Below are 16732 nucleotides of genomic sequence, written 5' to 3'. Positions count from 1 at the left end.
TCTACTTTGCACGGTGAGCTTAGTCTGTACATTCTTTCTATTAAATCCTCTCAAAATCAAAAAGCTATTAAGATTACAAATATTTGTGAACGGTTTAATATACTTATATAGAATCTTGTGTAAATTTAATGCACGGATTTGCTTGTGTACGTTTTTGTGACCAATTTTTTGTTTCTGAAATAAATAAATAAATAAATGCGCAAGTTCGCTTGTGTTCTGTTGTTTTCCGTTTACTTTGGAAGAATGTGTTATTTGGTATTACTGAATATGAAAAGCCTCCCTGCTCACAATTGTATTAAATTAACCTTGTTATTATTTTATCAAATTTCTATTTCCGCAGACCTATAGCAAAAAAAAATCATATAATTATTGTAAACTTTACAATATTTTACCTATTTAATTTGGTCTTTTGTTTTATTTAATCTTTCATTGTTTCATTTGTCTACTTTCTATCCTCTGTAACCTCCCTGGCGTGTTATCATGTGTATATGTTGAAGTTATACACTATTATTGTATTCTAATTTTCAAATGACCTCTTCTATTGTATACTTTGTGTGTCAATAAACTTCATTAAAAACCTAGCGGAAACGAAAAGATAAGATTTTCAAAAAGCATCGAAGTAAACGCTGAACTTTCGCTGCATATTTTGCACAAATTAGTTTCATTAGCGCTCTGATGGCGAATGGATGCAGTAAGTTTTACAATGTGTCATGTTGCCTTTGCATGAACATTAGATAGACGATAGATGTATGAATGGATGGATGGATTTCTATTCTAATAATGATACAATGTTTACAGTACGATATTGTACCACAGTAAAATAGAATATGCTATACATTTATCAGACAAAAATGTCATACATATAGGTTCCTATAGTTTACATAATAAAGACATGGAGGCATAGAAAACATTGCCCCACACATGCTCATGCACACAAACGCACGCACGCACACACACACAAACAGGTGCGCCTTTTCAAATTGATGTTTCTTGCAAATGATACATTATCACAAACTTTTATTCAAATAAGATTAGTACTGAACACATTTCGCAATTAAAAAAATGACTGGCATACTTTTCATTGTGATTTAAAAAATAAGGCATGTTATTGTATTATGTTGTAATCAATTGTCATTTTGAAGATTTTAATGGTTTTTATTATTTACGATGCTTCATGGGGAAGAAGAGAACAATCAAAAGAAAAATGTAAAATATATAAAAAAAAAGAGACTGTGAGAAGTTAAGGAGAAAAAACAGGAAGAAAGGAATGAAAAATAACTTCCAAATCTTAAGAAAAGAATTATTCAAGGGACAGGGCATGCACTGAAAATCATTTCTATTTATGTCCATACAAACTATGAGTATTCCAACATTTCAAATTGTGTTAAACAATGGCTCGCTTGTGCTGTAAATACGTTCAGATGCAGTCCTCCTCAATGTCAGCCACACAGTTGAGATGCTGTGAACCATCACCCTCCATCAATACCTGAAAAGTAACATTGAATCGTAATTAGGAGAATATTTAAAGGCTCATGGGTAAGGTATGGCGATCCGGTTCTTACGTTGCCATATGACAACCAGACAAGTAGGCGTAGTTGCCCGTGTAGCGGACGTCACAGCGCACGATGTTGTTGGTGTAGTCTTCTTCTGGCACCTGATAGAAAGGATTCACGCTGACCTGTGGACAAAAAAAGTGAACAAGATGCCAAGGATGACAAGAATGCAGTAAATACGTCTGGTGACGTTTCCATGCGGCCCACCTTGAGGATGTAATTCCCTGGTTTCACGTCCGTGATGTCTATCCACTGGCAGTCAATGTCTGCGTTGTAGGTGTCGTAACATCCTGGACTCAGACCCTGGAAAACGGACGGCATCCATATGAATTATCTGTATAAACAATCACTTTTAATACAGACCTGTAAACATTAGGTCCTAGAAATGGGCATAATTCATTCTTAGGAATTCTGTCTGTTGTGTAGAATTGATTACTTGTGGACAGTACAGTGACTCCAGGTTGCGTTTGCATGTTCTCCCTATGATTGCGTGGGTTTTCGGCGGGGACTCCGTTTTCCAAAAACACACTGAGGTTCCCTGAAGAATTTACATTGTCCGTAGGTTTCAATGGTTGTTTGTCTATATATGCACTGTGATTGACTGGCGACCAGTCAAGGGTGTACCCCGCCTTTCGCCCAAAGTCAGCTGGGATAGGCTCCAGTTCAATGAGGACAAGCGCCATGGAAAATGGATGGATGATTAATCGTGCCTTGAAGCAATTGTGACCAAAGTGGAGTTTAAAAGCATCGAAAGAACTGCAGGATGCAGAGAAAAAACAAGTCTGGTTGGAACTAATAAAGCACGAAACTCCCCGGTACACTAACTGGGATCACGTCAAAGTCTAGTGGAATGCTAATCAGTATTTAACATGCCAGGGAACTTCTTTACAACACGTGACAAGACACCACGTTTTGATTAATCTGTTTAGGTGCATCTATGAACTGAAGCTACCCTATTTCACCGGAGGGGATAAATGATAGTGTCTATTTAATTAAGTGAGACGTTCATTTAGTTAAGCAAGTAGTTCATTTGTTGTTTGGAAGTTTAACGCGACAAAAAAAAAACCCAGCATAATCAATTTCTCCATAACTTTGGATCCAACAAGGCATTCAATTTTGGTTAACATGATGTGGGTAGGCGGCACGGTGGGTGACTGGTTAGAGCATCAGCCTCTCAATTCTGAGGACCAGGGTTCAGTCCCCGGCCCCGCCTGTGTGGAGTTTGCATGTTCTCTGCGTGGGTTTTCTCCGGGCACTCCGGTTTCCTCCCACATTCCAAAAACATGCATGGTAGGTTGATCGAAGACTCTAAATTGCCCGTCGGTGTGAATGTAAGTGCGAATGACTGTTTGTTTCTATGTGCCCTGCGATTGGCTTGTGACTTGTTCGGGGTGTACCCAGCCCGAAGGTAGTTGAGATAGGCTCCAGTAGCCCGTGACCCTTGTGAGGAGTACCGGTATAGAAAATGGATGGATAGATAGTTCTTAAAATGCAAATCTGAATAGTCCTCTGGCAGTGATTCTTTTACGCACCACTAGAGGGGGCCTGTGTGTACATTAGTCAGAGCTCTTTCGTTAATGGTACTCGTTAATGGTACACACTTTAAGAATCACTGTTTTATGATGTTCAATTTGGTGCTGATAATCAAAATTAATTATATATATGTATATATATATATATATATATATATATGTATATATATATATATATATATATATATATATATATATATATATATATATATATATATATATAAGATAAAGTTCATCTTAAGGGGAGGTATGTGCCCCAATGAATGTCATTTAACAATGTTTATTATTGTGGCCCAAGTCACTGATGGTGTAGTGCTACACTCGCCTGACTTTGGTGCGGGCAGCGTGGGATCAGTTCCCACTCAGTGACGGTGTGAATGTGAGTGCGAATGGTTGTCCGTGTCTAGATGTACCCTGGGAGTGACTGGCGACCAGTTCAGGGTGTAGTCCGCCTTTCGCCCGAAGTCAGCTGGGATAGGCTCCAGCGCCCCGCGACCCTAACCAGGATAAGCGGTGTTGACAATGGATGGATGGATATTATTGTGGCTTCAGTTTACACTAAGAGCGAGAGATCCATCCATCCATTTTCTGAGCCGCTTCTCCTCACTAGGGTCGCGGGCGTGCTGGAGCCTATCCCAGCTGTCATCGGGCAGGAGGCGGGGTACACCCTGAACTGGTTGCCAGCCAATCGGAGGGCACATACAAACAAACAACCATTCGCACTCACAGTCACACCTACGGGCAATTTAGAGTCTTCAATGAACCTACCATGCATGTTTTTGGGATGTGGGAGGAAACCGGAGTGCCCGGAGAAAACCCACGCAGGCACGGGGAGAACATACAAACTCCATACATGCGAGGCTGGGATTTGAACCCTGCTCCTCAGAACTGTGAGGCAGATTTGCTAACCAGTCGTGTGTGCCGTCTTTATGTAAAATATATTTTTTAAATATTTAAAATAAATAAACTGTCTACATTTTTAATTATTTTTTTTAATGTACAGTATATGTATTTTTTTTAATTTTACTAATATTTTTATAGTTACACAAAATCAATTAACCAATATTAAATTAGATAAATGAATAAAACATAAAGAAAGAGTACATTTGAATGAACCAAATTTAGGAGAAAAAAAAACCAGCAAAATTTTGGCAACAAATATTACAGGACTGTTGATAATTGACGTGTGAAGCACCTGAGTGTGTGAGGTACAAGCATAGCGCCTGTAGTAGCCATAGTCGCAGGATGTGTCCTCCAGGCAGAAGCTGACTTTGTGGCCTTCTGCGACTGACCGCTGCGTGGTGGAGTCCAGCAGCTCGTAGCGACTAAACTCGTCCATGCTGTGATAGTGCCTGTGGGTCCACACCGCCATTTTGTTACACACTTGTTCTCAGTACGTGACATTCCTTCTTTTACACCTGCAACATCTAATGCAGTCATTCTCAAACTTTATACCAAGTACTACCTCAAATAATACTTAACGCTCCAATTGTCATCTTAATTACCAACATTAAGATACAGTAACATACAGTAGTAGGCCTAAGTGTTCATCAAAAACAAAAGAAAAATGTATACTTGTAAATGACTCAATTAATATCGCACATTAGTTACTTAAAAATGCACTGTACTTGAAAAGTACAAAATGTATTGTACTAAATTTAAAACAAGTTTAAACAGTATATATGCATAGCTACAATCATTTAATTGAATTGTGCAGCTATACACAATGCTGTGAACATCACTCAAATCTGGTGAGCATAAAGCACCTTTGAAATAGGTGAATGAAGAGATCAGCTGACTTTGTGACAAAAAAAAAAAAAAAAAAAAAAAAAAAAAGAAAAATCTACACAGCATCCATCAGCAGTGTTTTGGAGCTCGGCCACATGCTCTCCATTTATAGAAGGATTTGCAAAGACAGTTGTTTTTTTCCCCTCCTCCACACATAACTATGGAATGAGGTCATTTTCTGCAGAATCGAGAAGCCAGTCATTTTTCCATTAGGGAAAGGGGCTCATTATTGCTGTTTGCTTTACAATGTCTGCGTTGTAAATGAACACAACTGAGAGATGGTGTGAAGTACTCTCACATTATCTTGTGCTATCAATCTTACGAGAGCTAGCAGGAAGACATACCTACCTGACTTGTTGTCCTAAGTACGCATATACCGGTAATCGGGCTGAATTTGAGTATTTCACTCCCTTCCAATCAAAGTCAACAAAGGCCCGATTGTGAAATTTAGATGCCCTGTAGCACCATGCTGTCTCTCACAGGTCAGTCTAGCGACTACGACAGACATCTGGTTTTGGGGAGGAAGATATCACAAATGTCGGAGATATCGTGATGTGTGTTGTTTTCTGTGTCGTCATGGAGTACACTACACACCAGAAAAGCAGTAAAAAGTAAATGTAAAAAAAAATCTTAATGCCAGTCGTGATACATTACGAAACTCTGACCTTACTGTCTGATGTGTGCTTTGTCTCACACTCCAATGGGCTGTATATCGTGCTGGATTGCCAGTAATAACCCATTGTAGCGCAGCCTCTAATTAAGCTATTTTCAATATGACCTATTTTTTATTCTCCTAGCGTATGTATTTATACTTTCCCGGACGTACGTTGAACAAACACAAATCATTTGTGATTGCAGAGAAAGCTTCACATCTGAAATAGAATTTTAATGTTTTTCAGACGCTTGCCACTTGTTGGTATGCAGAGTTCAGATGGCTCAAACCTAACTGCCAGTCATGCCTCGTCTGTTCTAACTATCGTCTGAACGTGTTGTAAACCTTCTGAGACAATGTTACTCATATACAGGGGAACCTCCAAATTCAAACAGTCTTAAAGGTAGGAGGATTTGGAAAAGATTTTGGGAAACATAGGCCTCAAAAGTCATACAGAAACCTTCATCGTGGATCCTATTAGCGAGGCTATAGCAAGCCTTGTGAGACTTCAGCTGAGTAAGCTGCTAAAGGATCAACGTTACAATTTTGTTGCGCTTGTTCTTGGGTTTTCATACGCATGCACGCACACACACACAGACACACACATATATTTATTTATATTCAGGTACAATTTTTTATTTGACTTTTATGTGTAATACATTGTAATTGAATCATTACAGGTTTCTTTTTTATTTTCCTATATTCAAGCACAGGGTTAATTGTCAAATTGCATAATGTTACAGTTATAATATTAAACTTACTTTTTAGGACTAACCTGTGCCTTGTTTTTGATGAACACTTAGGCCTACTACACGGCAACGCCACTATATTTTAATGTAGGTCATGTTGGTGGTAATTGGAGAACTCAGTATTTTTGTAGGTGTTACTTGGTGTAATAAGTTTGAGAACCACCGATCTATCTAATTTAACAATATCTTGATTGAAGAAAAAAAAAAGAGTTTTTTTTCAAAAGTAAGGACATTTCCAAGTGAGCCCAAACCTTTGAACGGTAGTGTATTGTAACAAATGGACAAACTACACCACCCTGCCCCTAACCATCGCTGGACCCAAACAAGCTGAGAGTCATTTTGATAATAAGCCACTCTAGTGTCTTTATACCCACTGGTGACAGCTGTGCCATTCCCAGGCATAGCGCGGTCTGCTGGGCCGGAAGTCGGCTGTTCCCTGGTTCTTGACTCTCTGGGGGAAGCGCAGCAGCATTCGTGTGTCGTAGTCTCGGGCCAAGTAGGCTGAGCTGCAGAGAAGCGAGAATGTTTGTTTTTTTCCAACAATGGTGTCCTGACCAGAGGTGTAGCCTCTGAGGGAAAACAGCCTGAGCTTAAATGGCGGGTGGAAAATAACACGCAGGCACGTGGTTGTTTGGGTTCGATGATGTGTTTACCATACCGGCTTCTTTTCCTCAGGCAAACTGTGATTCCATTTACTCCAGTCTGCTCCTGCAGGCTCGTCAGTGGCAGGATTTGGCTCTCAAAGTTGCACAGGGGCAGAGCTTAGCCACAAGCACTTTATAGTCATGGCTCTGACTCTGAATCACACTAACTGCTATGTTGCTTTGTTTTATTTCAAAACCATCCATGACTAAAAAAGACAGCAGCCTACCTTGACAAACAGTTCTCCTCAGCTGCGCATCTGAGGTTGTACATCGGGGTGCTCTGCACGTAAGCGGCAGTCTGAATGTAGTATGGGTCAAGCACCAAATCTGGAAGACCTGCAACAAAGGCATTGTGATTTAAATTGAAATTCATGCTTAAATATACAGGGGAAATATGTAACTTACCAACCACAACATTAATGTCAACCAATACAAGGGCTGCATTTACAAAGATTATAAGGCAGTACTATGTTATGATAAGTACATCATCGTTGTTGACGTGAGAGTTGTTTCTAACATTTGATCTGCCTCATGATTATGAAAGGATTTATCACTGTGAAATTTCAGTCCATAGCACACATAGAACATTACAGGCACCTATTGGACACAGGTGTTGAGCCTTGGCAGAGGTCTGCGTTCTACTCAATGATCTTGTTATCTTTGTAATGGAATTTTTGATACGTGTTTGTATGTCTTAATTTTGTATTTATGATTACATATTAAATTCAGTTATTTTATTGTTGTTTTCCCAAAAGTATCCATTTGATTGATTTAAAGACTTATTTATTTAATAGTTTCATATTTATCATAAAATTATTATTATGAATTAAATCAACTATGAATCCAGAAAATAAAATTACATTTAAATTTCATTTTTTTTTTAGGATTCATACTTGATTTAATACACTATTTCATTTTTATTATAATACAGTATATTTAATTATGTTTAAAAAAATCTTATTCTTTACGAGGATTTTGTATTTAATACATTATTATTATTATTGTCTTTCCATCCATCCATTAATTTTACTGTAATTTCATTTTTAAATCATTATTTAACATTATATAATACAAGTATTATTTCATGTTTATATTTTGTTTAAATAACAATAACATTTATATTGATTATTGCTTTATTTTTATTATTTTATTTTTATTACACATTTATTATCATATATATAATTCCATCCATCCATCCATTTTCTGAACCGCTTCTCCTCACAAGGGTCGCGGGAGGGCTGGAGCCTATCCCAGCTATCATCGGGCAGGAGGCGGGGTGCACCCTGAACTGGTTGCCAGCCAATCGCAGGGCACATACAACAAACAACCATTTGCATTCACATTCACACCTACGGGCAATTTAGAGTCTTCAATGAACCTGGCATGCATGTTTTTGGGATGTGGGAGGAAACCGGAGTGCCCGGAGAAAACCCACGCAGGCACGGGGAGAACATGCAAACTCCACACAGGCGGGGCCGGGGATTGAACCTCAGAACTGTGAGGCAGAGGGTCTAACCAGTCCTCCACCGTGCCGCCGTAGTGAGTTTGTATTGATTATTATTTAATATTCATTCATTTTCCATGCTGCTTATATTATTACGTATTTATTACATATATTTACATATATCTGGCAAGGGTAAGGTACTTTGAAATTTTGCCTGCCTCACTAGTGCACAGTATAGAAAAAGATCCAAATATTAGAAGCAAAGACACAGACGCACGCACGCACGCGCGTACACGCAATAATAAACCTTGTGTGTGTGTGCGTGTGTGTGTGTGCGTGTGCGTGTGCGTGTGTGTGTGTGTGTAGGATGTGACTGGATTGTGCAAGTGTACCGAATAAAAGACTGTCTCGACGGTGTCCACAGAACCGAGCCCTCACACTTACCGTACTGATGGTACCTCGTGCCATATCCGGGTCTGGACGATCTGGACCTGGGCCTCTCGTACACGTCGTAGTGGTTGTAATAGGGGTTGTCGTGGTCCATATCGTAGGACTTGGACGGGTCGTAGGGATCGTCGGCGACCATCACGTCCTCCCTCCGGGGCTGAGGTGGACTGACGGTCACCTTGGCCTGGGTGCCGTTGCTCCGCTGGCTCGGGTGGTCCTGGACCTGGACCTGGACCCGGCGGTGCTCTCGGCCCCTGAGCAGCCGCTGGAGCGCGGGCGGGAGCGCCTCGGAGCCAGGCCGGAGAACGGGGGGCTCCTGCTCCTGCTGCTGCTGCTGCGGGGTGTCCGGCGCCCGCTGCTTGGCGTCGCTGATGATGGTGATTGGCCCGTGCTGCTGCACTTGCTCCTGCGGCGCACCGCGACGCCTGGCCGGCTGGTACTCGGCGCCCTGGCTTAAAATGCTGAAAATGTTGCCATTGTGAGACCACTGCAGTGTCTGCCGTAGAGCTGCTGGGTTATTCCCGTGGGGGGGCGCGGGGTGCCTCTGACAACGCGCACCTCGAAGGGCGAAGACAAATAAATAGACGCAGGCGAATGCGTAAAGCGGCGTGCCAATGCGTAATCCCATGTTGGACTCACTCGCGACCCTGGCACTTGTCTTCCTTTTAATTCACAAATCCACCATGTCAATTGGAAAGCTAACGCAGAGAGCACACACTAGGCAAGGGAACGTGTGAAAGTCACATCTCTCCACTCCTGCAGCCTGCACATGCACTTAGTGATGAAGAGGAGGAGGCGGAGTTGTGACTTGGCACTATGGGACGGTTACACAAGGCTGCTACCAGTCATATAACAACTGAATACGTGACGTCTGTCTGAGCCGTCCGGTCCAAGTGTCTGTGAAACTAGTCGTTTCGTCGTTAGTTTTGCACCACAAAGCAGACTAATGCATTCAAAAAATGACCACGCTACTACTATTCCTTCTCAAATGTGTTGCGAATAGTGCCGGGAAGTAACAAACAACAAATACTTCATTACCGTACTTAAGTTCATTTTCAAGTATCTGCATGTACTTTAATTGAGTATTTACTTTTCAGAAAAACCTCTCCCCCTATCTTGACCTGTAACTTTAATTCAACCAAACTTATAACTCAATGTATTTGTACGGAAAATCAAGGCTCAGCTGGGGTGGTGGTCGTGTGTGTTTTTGGGGGGGGGGGGGGGGGGGGGGGTGTTGCTCACCATCTTTCCCATGGGCAGGGGCATCACTAGGTTTTATGGATATGGGGGACTTAACCCCCAAGAGATACACAGGATGGGAGCGAAAGTAGCGTGCAAGCACAACATTTCATAAACAGCGAACATAGACTGAGAAATCGCTGTTTAACATTTTTAACTGGGTAAAATGTCAGTCACCGATAGATTTGTAGTGTTATTTCAGTCTGTTTTTTAAATATAGTACACAAACACAAGAAGCAAGTTTACACCATTAACCACAAAAAAAAAAGAAAAGATTTGTACACATTGGTATAGTGTATGCAAAACTGTTTGTAAAAAAATGTCATTGTGTTGTGACAATGTCATCCAAGTCAGGCATATCAGTTATAAATATATATATGATAAAGTTTCATGGATTGGATAATGACACACTACAAGTGCTCACTACCTTACACTATGAAGTGAAGGGAAACTCATAGATTTATGACCTGATCTAAAAAGGGCTAAAGACACCACTGGGTTGGGCGAAGCATTGGGGCCAGGGGTGTTGAGCTGATGGATTATCCCATCGGCTCGGCGGAGTAAATGAGCTGCAGCAAAAAAGGGCAATTCATTTGTCCTGGCTAAAAGGGCAGGTGGCGCGGCAAATTGGGCACTTCTTTCGTCCAGGGCAAAAGGGCTGGTGTTTGAGAACCACTTGGGGTCTATCTGTACACGTGCCGTCCTACCCCATTCCTCTCCTTCGAACATCATAAGTCGTTCTGCATGAACAACAAAATAACATGCTAACTAATATACTGTTTGGAGAGATACATTTTTCTTAATTTTGTCATCTGTGTCACAATTGAACTGTCCGTCCCGCTCCAGAATCCAAAATGGCAACGTCCAGCTACCAAACACAAATCTCTTCCGTTGACAGTCGAATCATGCACAGTGGCGTTCTGTGCCACTGAATACCGTTCGAGTTCTTAAATGCATTATTTCTCATGGTAAGAAGTTTATTTTCCTGACTTTTGGATGAACTCAGACTGTAACCAGACTGCAACACATCCTGCCAGAAGTCTGTACACTCTGCCACATTTTCATTGGAGGAACTTTGTCTTTAGCCCTACTTTATGACACCTAATGGCCCTTTATTACATTTGCACCACAGTCCCTAAACCTCTTCTCTAAAATGTGATACTAGTACCGACTCACAGTTCGACCGATGTCTATCATAATAGGGCAGACTGCTTTTTTCCCTGATGCCCGGAATTGAACAGGAAGTCAGTCTTTTTTTTTTTGTTTTTTTTTTGAAGCAGCCATTTTAGGTGAATTCCTTGACTTTGACGAACTTCCACAAGGAAATTCAACCAAATGAGTCCCAATTGGAAGCAGCTATCCAAGACAGCAGTTTAATACTGAAGTGACAAGCATTTTGCCAATGCCATGTAATGTGGGCTTAGCATAGGATCAAAGTTGAATGATTATTTTGAGGATTTACCATAGAAAGGGGGTGCGAGGGCTCGTTCAGCGCTGGTTGAAGCTTTGCTTGTCTTTGTCTGTGTTTTTTTTTGTTTTGTTTACTGTATTATGTCCATTTTCCATCTTAGGGTACTTTAGCCTTGTTCAAGCCACTTTTCCCCCCCAAACAAACAAATAAATAACAATTCAAACAATTGTTATTTAACATATTATTCCTTCTAGTTCAGTGTGAAAATCAACAATCAATCATGCTGGATTACTATTGAGCTAGATTTATATTATTTCATTTGACAGTTTGTTCAAAATATCTGCAAGTGAATTACAATAAAATGGTTGCTATACATTATGATGTTTGAAGGATTGAAGACATTTTTTTAAACTGGACTTCTTTAACTTTACATTGAGGACAACCTGCACTAGTTGTTATACTGAAAAATAAGTCTGCATTACAGCGTTGTGCTGGCAGATTTGCCACATTAAACCTGAAATGACTTTGCTACAGTCCTTTAAAATCACAGTCTCGGCTGTTAACGCCAGAGTTATAATGGTCAGTTTGGGAAAACAGTTTGTTAGAGCCTTTAATTTTCCTTTGTGTATAAAAAAATAATCTATACAGGCCACCGCAGGATGACTTCGGCTCAGCTATCGTGACTTTGGTTTCGTGCGGCCTCTCACAAATCAACAGCAATTGGATTCGCGGCAAACTACTGCTGCAGTAATGACATTTTGACCTCACTTGCACCCTTCATGTCCTCAAATGTACTAGTGACTGTGCGGCCACCAGCCTGCCTTCATACCTGCCAACGGTCAGTAGTTTTTAACTTAATTGCTCATCAGATGGCAAAACAGGATGTGGAACTCCCTCCGCCTGCTATGTGATCCCATAGCAGTCAAAATGTCTCAGAGGCTTTTCTTCTACTGCATTCATTCACAGGAAATGTTGCTTTTTTCGGCATGTAGTCAATACATGGATGCAAAGGCTTTGAAAGAGTGGCCAGTTAGTCGTGCTCACTGGGTGCAGAGGCAGATATGAGCCACAGGCGAGCACTGACGGCTAATTGCAGATTTGAGACCGTGAAGACACCTGCAAGCTATTAACATATTCGGTCACTGCTCTCCTATTGGCCGCCAAGCTTGCGTCAACTGTGGTGTCCCGATGCAATCTTAGAAACTAGATTCCTAGACTACTGAGAGAGGTATTCTTTCTGCTAACTTTTCAAAGTTCATGGTGTTTCCTTTTTTATTTTTGCCTTTGCCGGAGAAAAGTCATACATGCAGTATCCATTTGTTCTCTTCTGATTTTATCAGGTAGCCATCGGTAAACCCTATGACACTGAAATGGAACATTGGCACTAAAGTGGGGAGCAAACATACATATGTCTCCAAAAGATTATTCTGAGTAATTATCCTGTGGTGTGGGGTGTGTCGAGTATGATTTTTTCCCCTCCTGTTTGCTTGGAAAACGGTCGGGCCGAGAATCATAAATGTTAAAGCTGTTCAATATTTAGACGGTAAATATTGAACAGAATCATCTCGTTGCTCATTGAGCTGACATCTCACATCGACTTTTTAAGCTTTATATGAGTTTAGAGGCATATTTCTCCAGTAAATGTTATAACTACTACATGAGTGTTCAACTTTAGATAAATTCAACTGTACAATAATAAGGAATGGGAATTAATAAGAATTTAGCAATTCCGATTCCCTTATCAAAACTGTTTATCAATCCTCTTATTGATTCTCATTGGGTGACGGAATAAAATAATACAAAGGATATACTGTATGATATATCACATCACACATGCACACAACTGACCAGCGTGACCGTAACAGTCGCCTCTTTAGCACGTCCTCTCTGTGCCTTACTCTCCAAGCATGACAAATCAATTTACGCTCAATCCAACTACCACACTAACGTAACAGTTAGTTTATGCATGGTTTGACTGGTCATGACTGGAGAGTGAGGTACAAGACGTTTATGCATGGTTTGACTGGCCATGCCTGGAGAGTGAGGTACAAGACGTAATAGTAAGGCGGCTGTTGTTGTGTTACGGTCTCGGATGCTACAATAGTATAGCCAGAGAGCTAACACAATACCCCACACATCAAAATAACTATATACTGTAATTGTCAGAGGGTTACAACACACGATAGCATCATTTTGGAAAAGTTCAGAACCAAAATACACTTCTTGGGTGTGACGTCATAACACATTTGCCACGTAAGAGGAATCAATAAGCGGAATCATCTGGCAAGCAAACTAATGATTCCTAGGAATCAAATAACTGGGAACTGGTTCTCAAAAGAGCCGTTTTTTGATTCCCTTCCATAATTATAACATCAAAATATAATTGAACATAATTGTATTTTTCGAATGTAAAAAGTCAACAACACACAAAGCTTCATACTCAGATAATCAGAGTATTAGTTTGTTCCCTATATAGGGTTAATGGTATGTAGGAGTGAGCGGTAAATTACTCGGAGGCAGTCTTACACTTCTCAGATAACAGACGGCCAGACATCATCATCATTACGATCACGTGAGGCTGCTGGTTCATCTTGTGTAAGCTGTGGGCCTGAATGGAGTCAGAGAAGCAGCCAAAAAGCTTTCCTCCCTGTAGAACCCATTGGACTGAGCACACACAAGATAAATATAAGTCTATGCCTCATAATTATATACGTCTTTGCAGATCGAGAGAAGAGATGGAGAAATACTCAGCCGGAAAAAATAATCCTACCTAAAGTAAACATTTGAATGACTGACTGCCGTGATGCTTTATTGCGGTACTCTATTACCAAGCACTTTATTGTGTTCAATTTCTTTGATAGCGCATCCCGAGAAAGTTAAAAAACATGGCTGAGTGAAACATACGGAGTCTGATCCAGCTGCAGCGGGTCACTGATGTTTTCTTGCCGGTAATTCACCGAACTGTCTCTTCTCCTCTCATTCCCTCACACATCTGTAAGGAATTAGCCGAGTTCTTTAGTTGCTGGAATCCACCAGGTCCACATTTTTGGCCGTTCGATTGAGCTGCAGGAATTTGAATCAATACATGCCTCCGATGAATTATAGCTGGCAGAACAAAGGGAGCATGTTTTTTTTGAAAACAGTGAAAATATCCTCTGGTGTTCCACAGGGCCGTTGTGTAGGGCCACGTTCCTTCTTATGTTTTATGAATGATCTGCCAAATGTTTGGTCAAAAGCCTGCTAAAAGGAATTTTTATATTGCAGGGGTATTACGATTTTAGGGAAATATTTAATGCTACTTCCAAATTCTGTTATGGTCATTGCGGCTTTTCGAAGAAAAATAACAAGGAACAATGCAAAAGGAGAAAAGGGGCCTCCTGCTTTGGACATGTTATTAAAGTGGGAGAAGGGGTCTCCATTTTCTCATGATACTGAATTTAACATCAATGGAAAGTGCCCTCACTTAGTCAACATCTGGCAGACATTTTGTTTGAGTGCAGTGTGCAGACAGAGGAATTTTATTGAGTGTACTTTTTAAAACCATGGCCTTTAAAACAAGATTTTGCAGCAAATATGCAGTTAGCGTTCCCTTTCAAAAATATGTTAGCTGATTAATTATCCTGGGTTTTGTCATTGGGCGGCACAATGGGCGACTGATTAGCACGTCTGCCTCGCACTTCTGAGGACCCAGGTTCAAATCCGGCCTCACCTGTGTGGAGTTTGCATGTTCTCCCTGGCCTACGGGTATTCCGGTGTCATACCACATCTCAAAAACATGAAAGGTAGGTGACTTGAAAACTCAAAATTGCCCGTGAGTGTGACTGGTTTATTTTTTGTATATGCCCTGCGATTGGCTGGCTGGGCTGACGATATAGAAAAACAACCGTTCACACACCTATGGGCAATTTAGAGTCTTCACATAACCTAACATGCATGTTTTGACTTGTGGAAGGAAGCTGGACTATGGAGAAAACCCACACAAGCACGGGAGAACATGCAAAACTCCACACATGAAGAAAGATTAGATTTGAAACCCAAACCTCTAAACAGTGAGACTGACGTACTAACCACTAGATCACCATGCTGTCTTTTAGCAGGTCCACTGGACAACATTTTTACATTTACATTTCTGTTAAAAAGTTTTCACCTATATTTTTCTTTAGTTTTACAAAAACTGAGCCTATTCAAATACATTCAGACCAAGTTCGAAGTTCTGTAACAGACAAAGATAATTCAAATATTTCCTCCTGTTTCATAAATACTGGGTTTCCATTACTCTGGGAGTACTGTGTAGAGGGCCTGCATCGCATGCACAGACACACGCACATGCACGTACACAGTCTGGTGGACTACGTGGCACTCTTTTGGAATCATGGGGGAAGGAGGAGTGAAAGTGCAACCCGGCACACTTTACATATACAGTACTTGGACTTGGACTGTCATGCAGATTTATAAATTCACAAAAGAAAATTCCAATGTCTCTGTTCCTCTCAGGAGGAATGGAGGAATCTGGTGGGAGAGCTCAGTTGCCCCGGTTCTGCACAGTGATAAAGTCGCATGCTTGCACATCTGTCATTTATGATGTACTGATAATTCCCAGTTGGAGAATGTTCTTGAATGCATCATAGGCTCTCCTTGAGGTCCAAATGGACATCATGTCTATTCTGGTTTGAGATTCATTCATCAGTTTGCCGAATACTGGGATCCTACATTTCCCATAATTCAAAAGTAAATATATTTTAATCTCATTCCTGACACCGTCCAAATATTGAATGTAAAGAACATTTTCTGTTAAAACATTGCCTGCCCAGCAAAATTTACTTAAAGCTGCCTCCAGAGTTGTAAAAAATATTACATATTTTTTCAAGCAAACAACAAAATTCAGTTACATTCAAAATATGCATGAACAAGTATAAGCAGTTCCACAAAGACCTTAAATATGAGATTGAAATGGAAATTAAACCAGATGTGACTGCATTCCATCAAAGTTGGAAGGGTGGGGGAGTAAAAAACATAGCGTCATCTACGGGACATGCTACATTATTGCACAATCCAAGATTTCAGTTTTACCTTTTTAGAGAGTTGCCACCTGCATTTACACCACCTTTTTGTGTATCTGAAATAAAACATAGAAGTATTACAACATGTTTCCTGTAATATCCCCCCCGCCTCTAACATTGCCTTCATTCAATTTCTAGTAGTCTCATGCATTTAATTTTAAGAGTTCAGAAAATCTGTCGTGACGTCCTCACATTAGGAACACAAGCATAAAA

General features: G+C 40.6%; 1 protein-coding gene across 1 annotated transcript; it reads right to left on the bottom strand.

Moving 5' to 3' along the window:
- Positions 1 to 1002: 1002 nt before the first annotated feature.
- On the bottom strand, positions 1003 to 9596 carry loxa (lysyl oxidase a). The gene is made up of 7 exons (XM_061698331.1): positions 8807 to 9596; positions 7146 to 7254; positions 6649 to 6780; positions 4281 to 4437; positions 1761 to 1856; positions 1563 to 1678; positions 1003 to 1486 (listed from the first exon to the last, which is right to left on the bottom strand). Exons 1-7 carry the CDS (start codon positions 9435 to 9437, stop codon positions 1480 to 1482), a joined length of 1248 nt encoding a protein of 415 aa, XP_061554315.1. The 5' UTR covers positions 9438 to 9596; the 3' UTR covers positions 1003 to 1479.
- Between the last annotated feature and the right edge of the window lie 7136 nt (positions 9597 to 16732).

The sequence above is a fragment of the Phycodurus eques genome, chromosome 15 (assembly GCF_024500275.1).
Source record: "Phycodurus eques isolate BA_2022a chromosome 15, UOR_Pequ_1.1, whole genome shotgun sequence".
In the NCBI taxonomy this organism is placed as follows: domain Eukaryota; kingdom Metazoa; phylum Chordata; class Actinopteri; order Syngnathiformes; family Syngnathidae; genus Phycodurus; species Phycodurus eques.
Note: the sequence above shows the minus strand (reverse complement) of the source record. Positions and strands in the feature narration are given on the sequence as shown.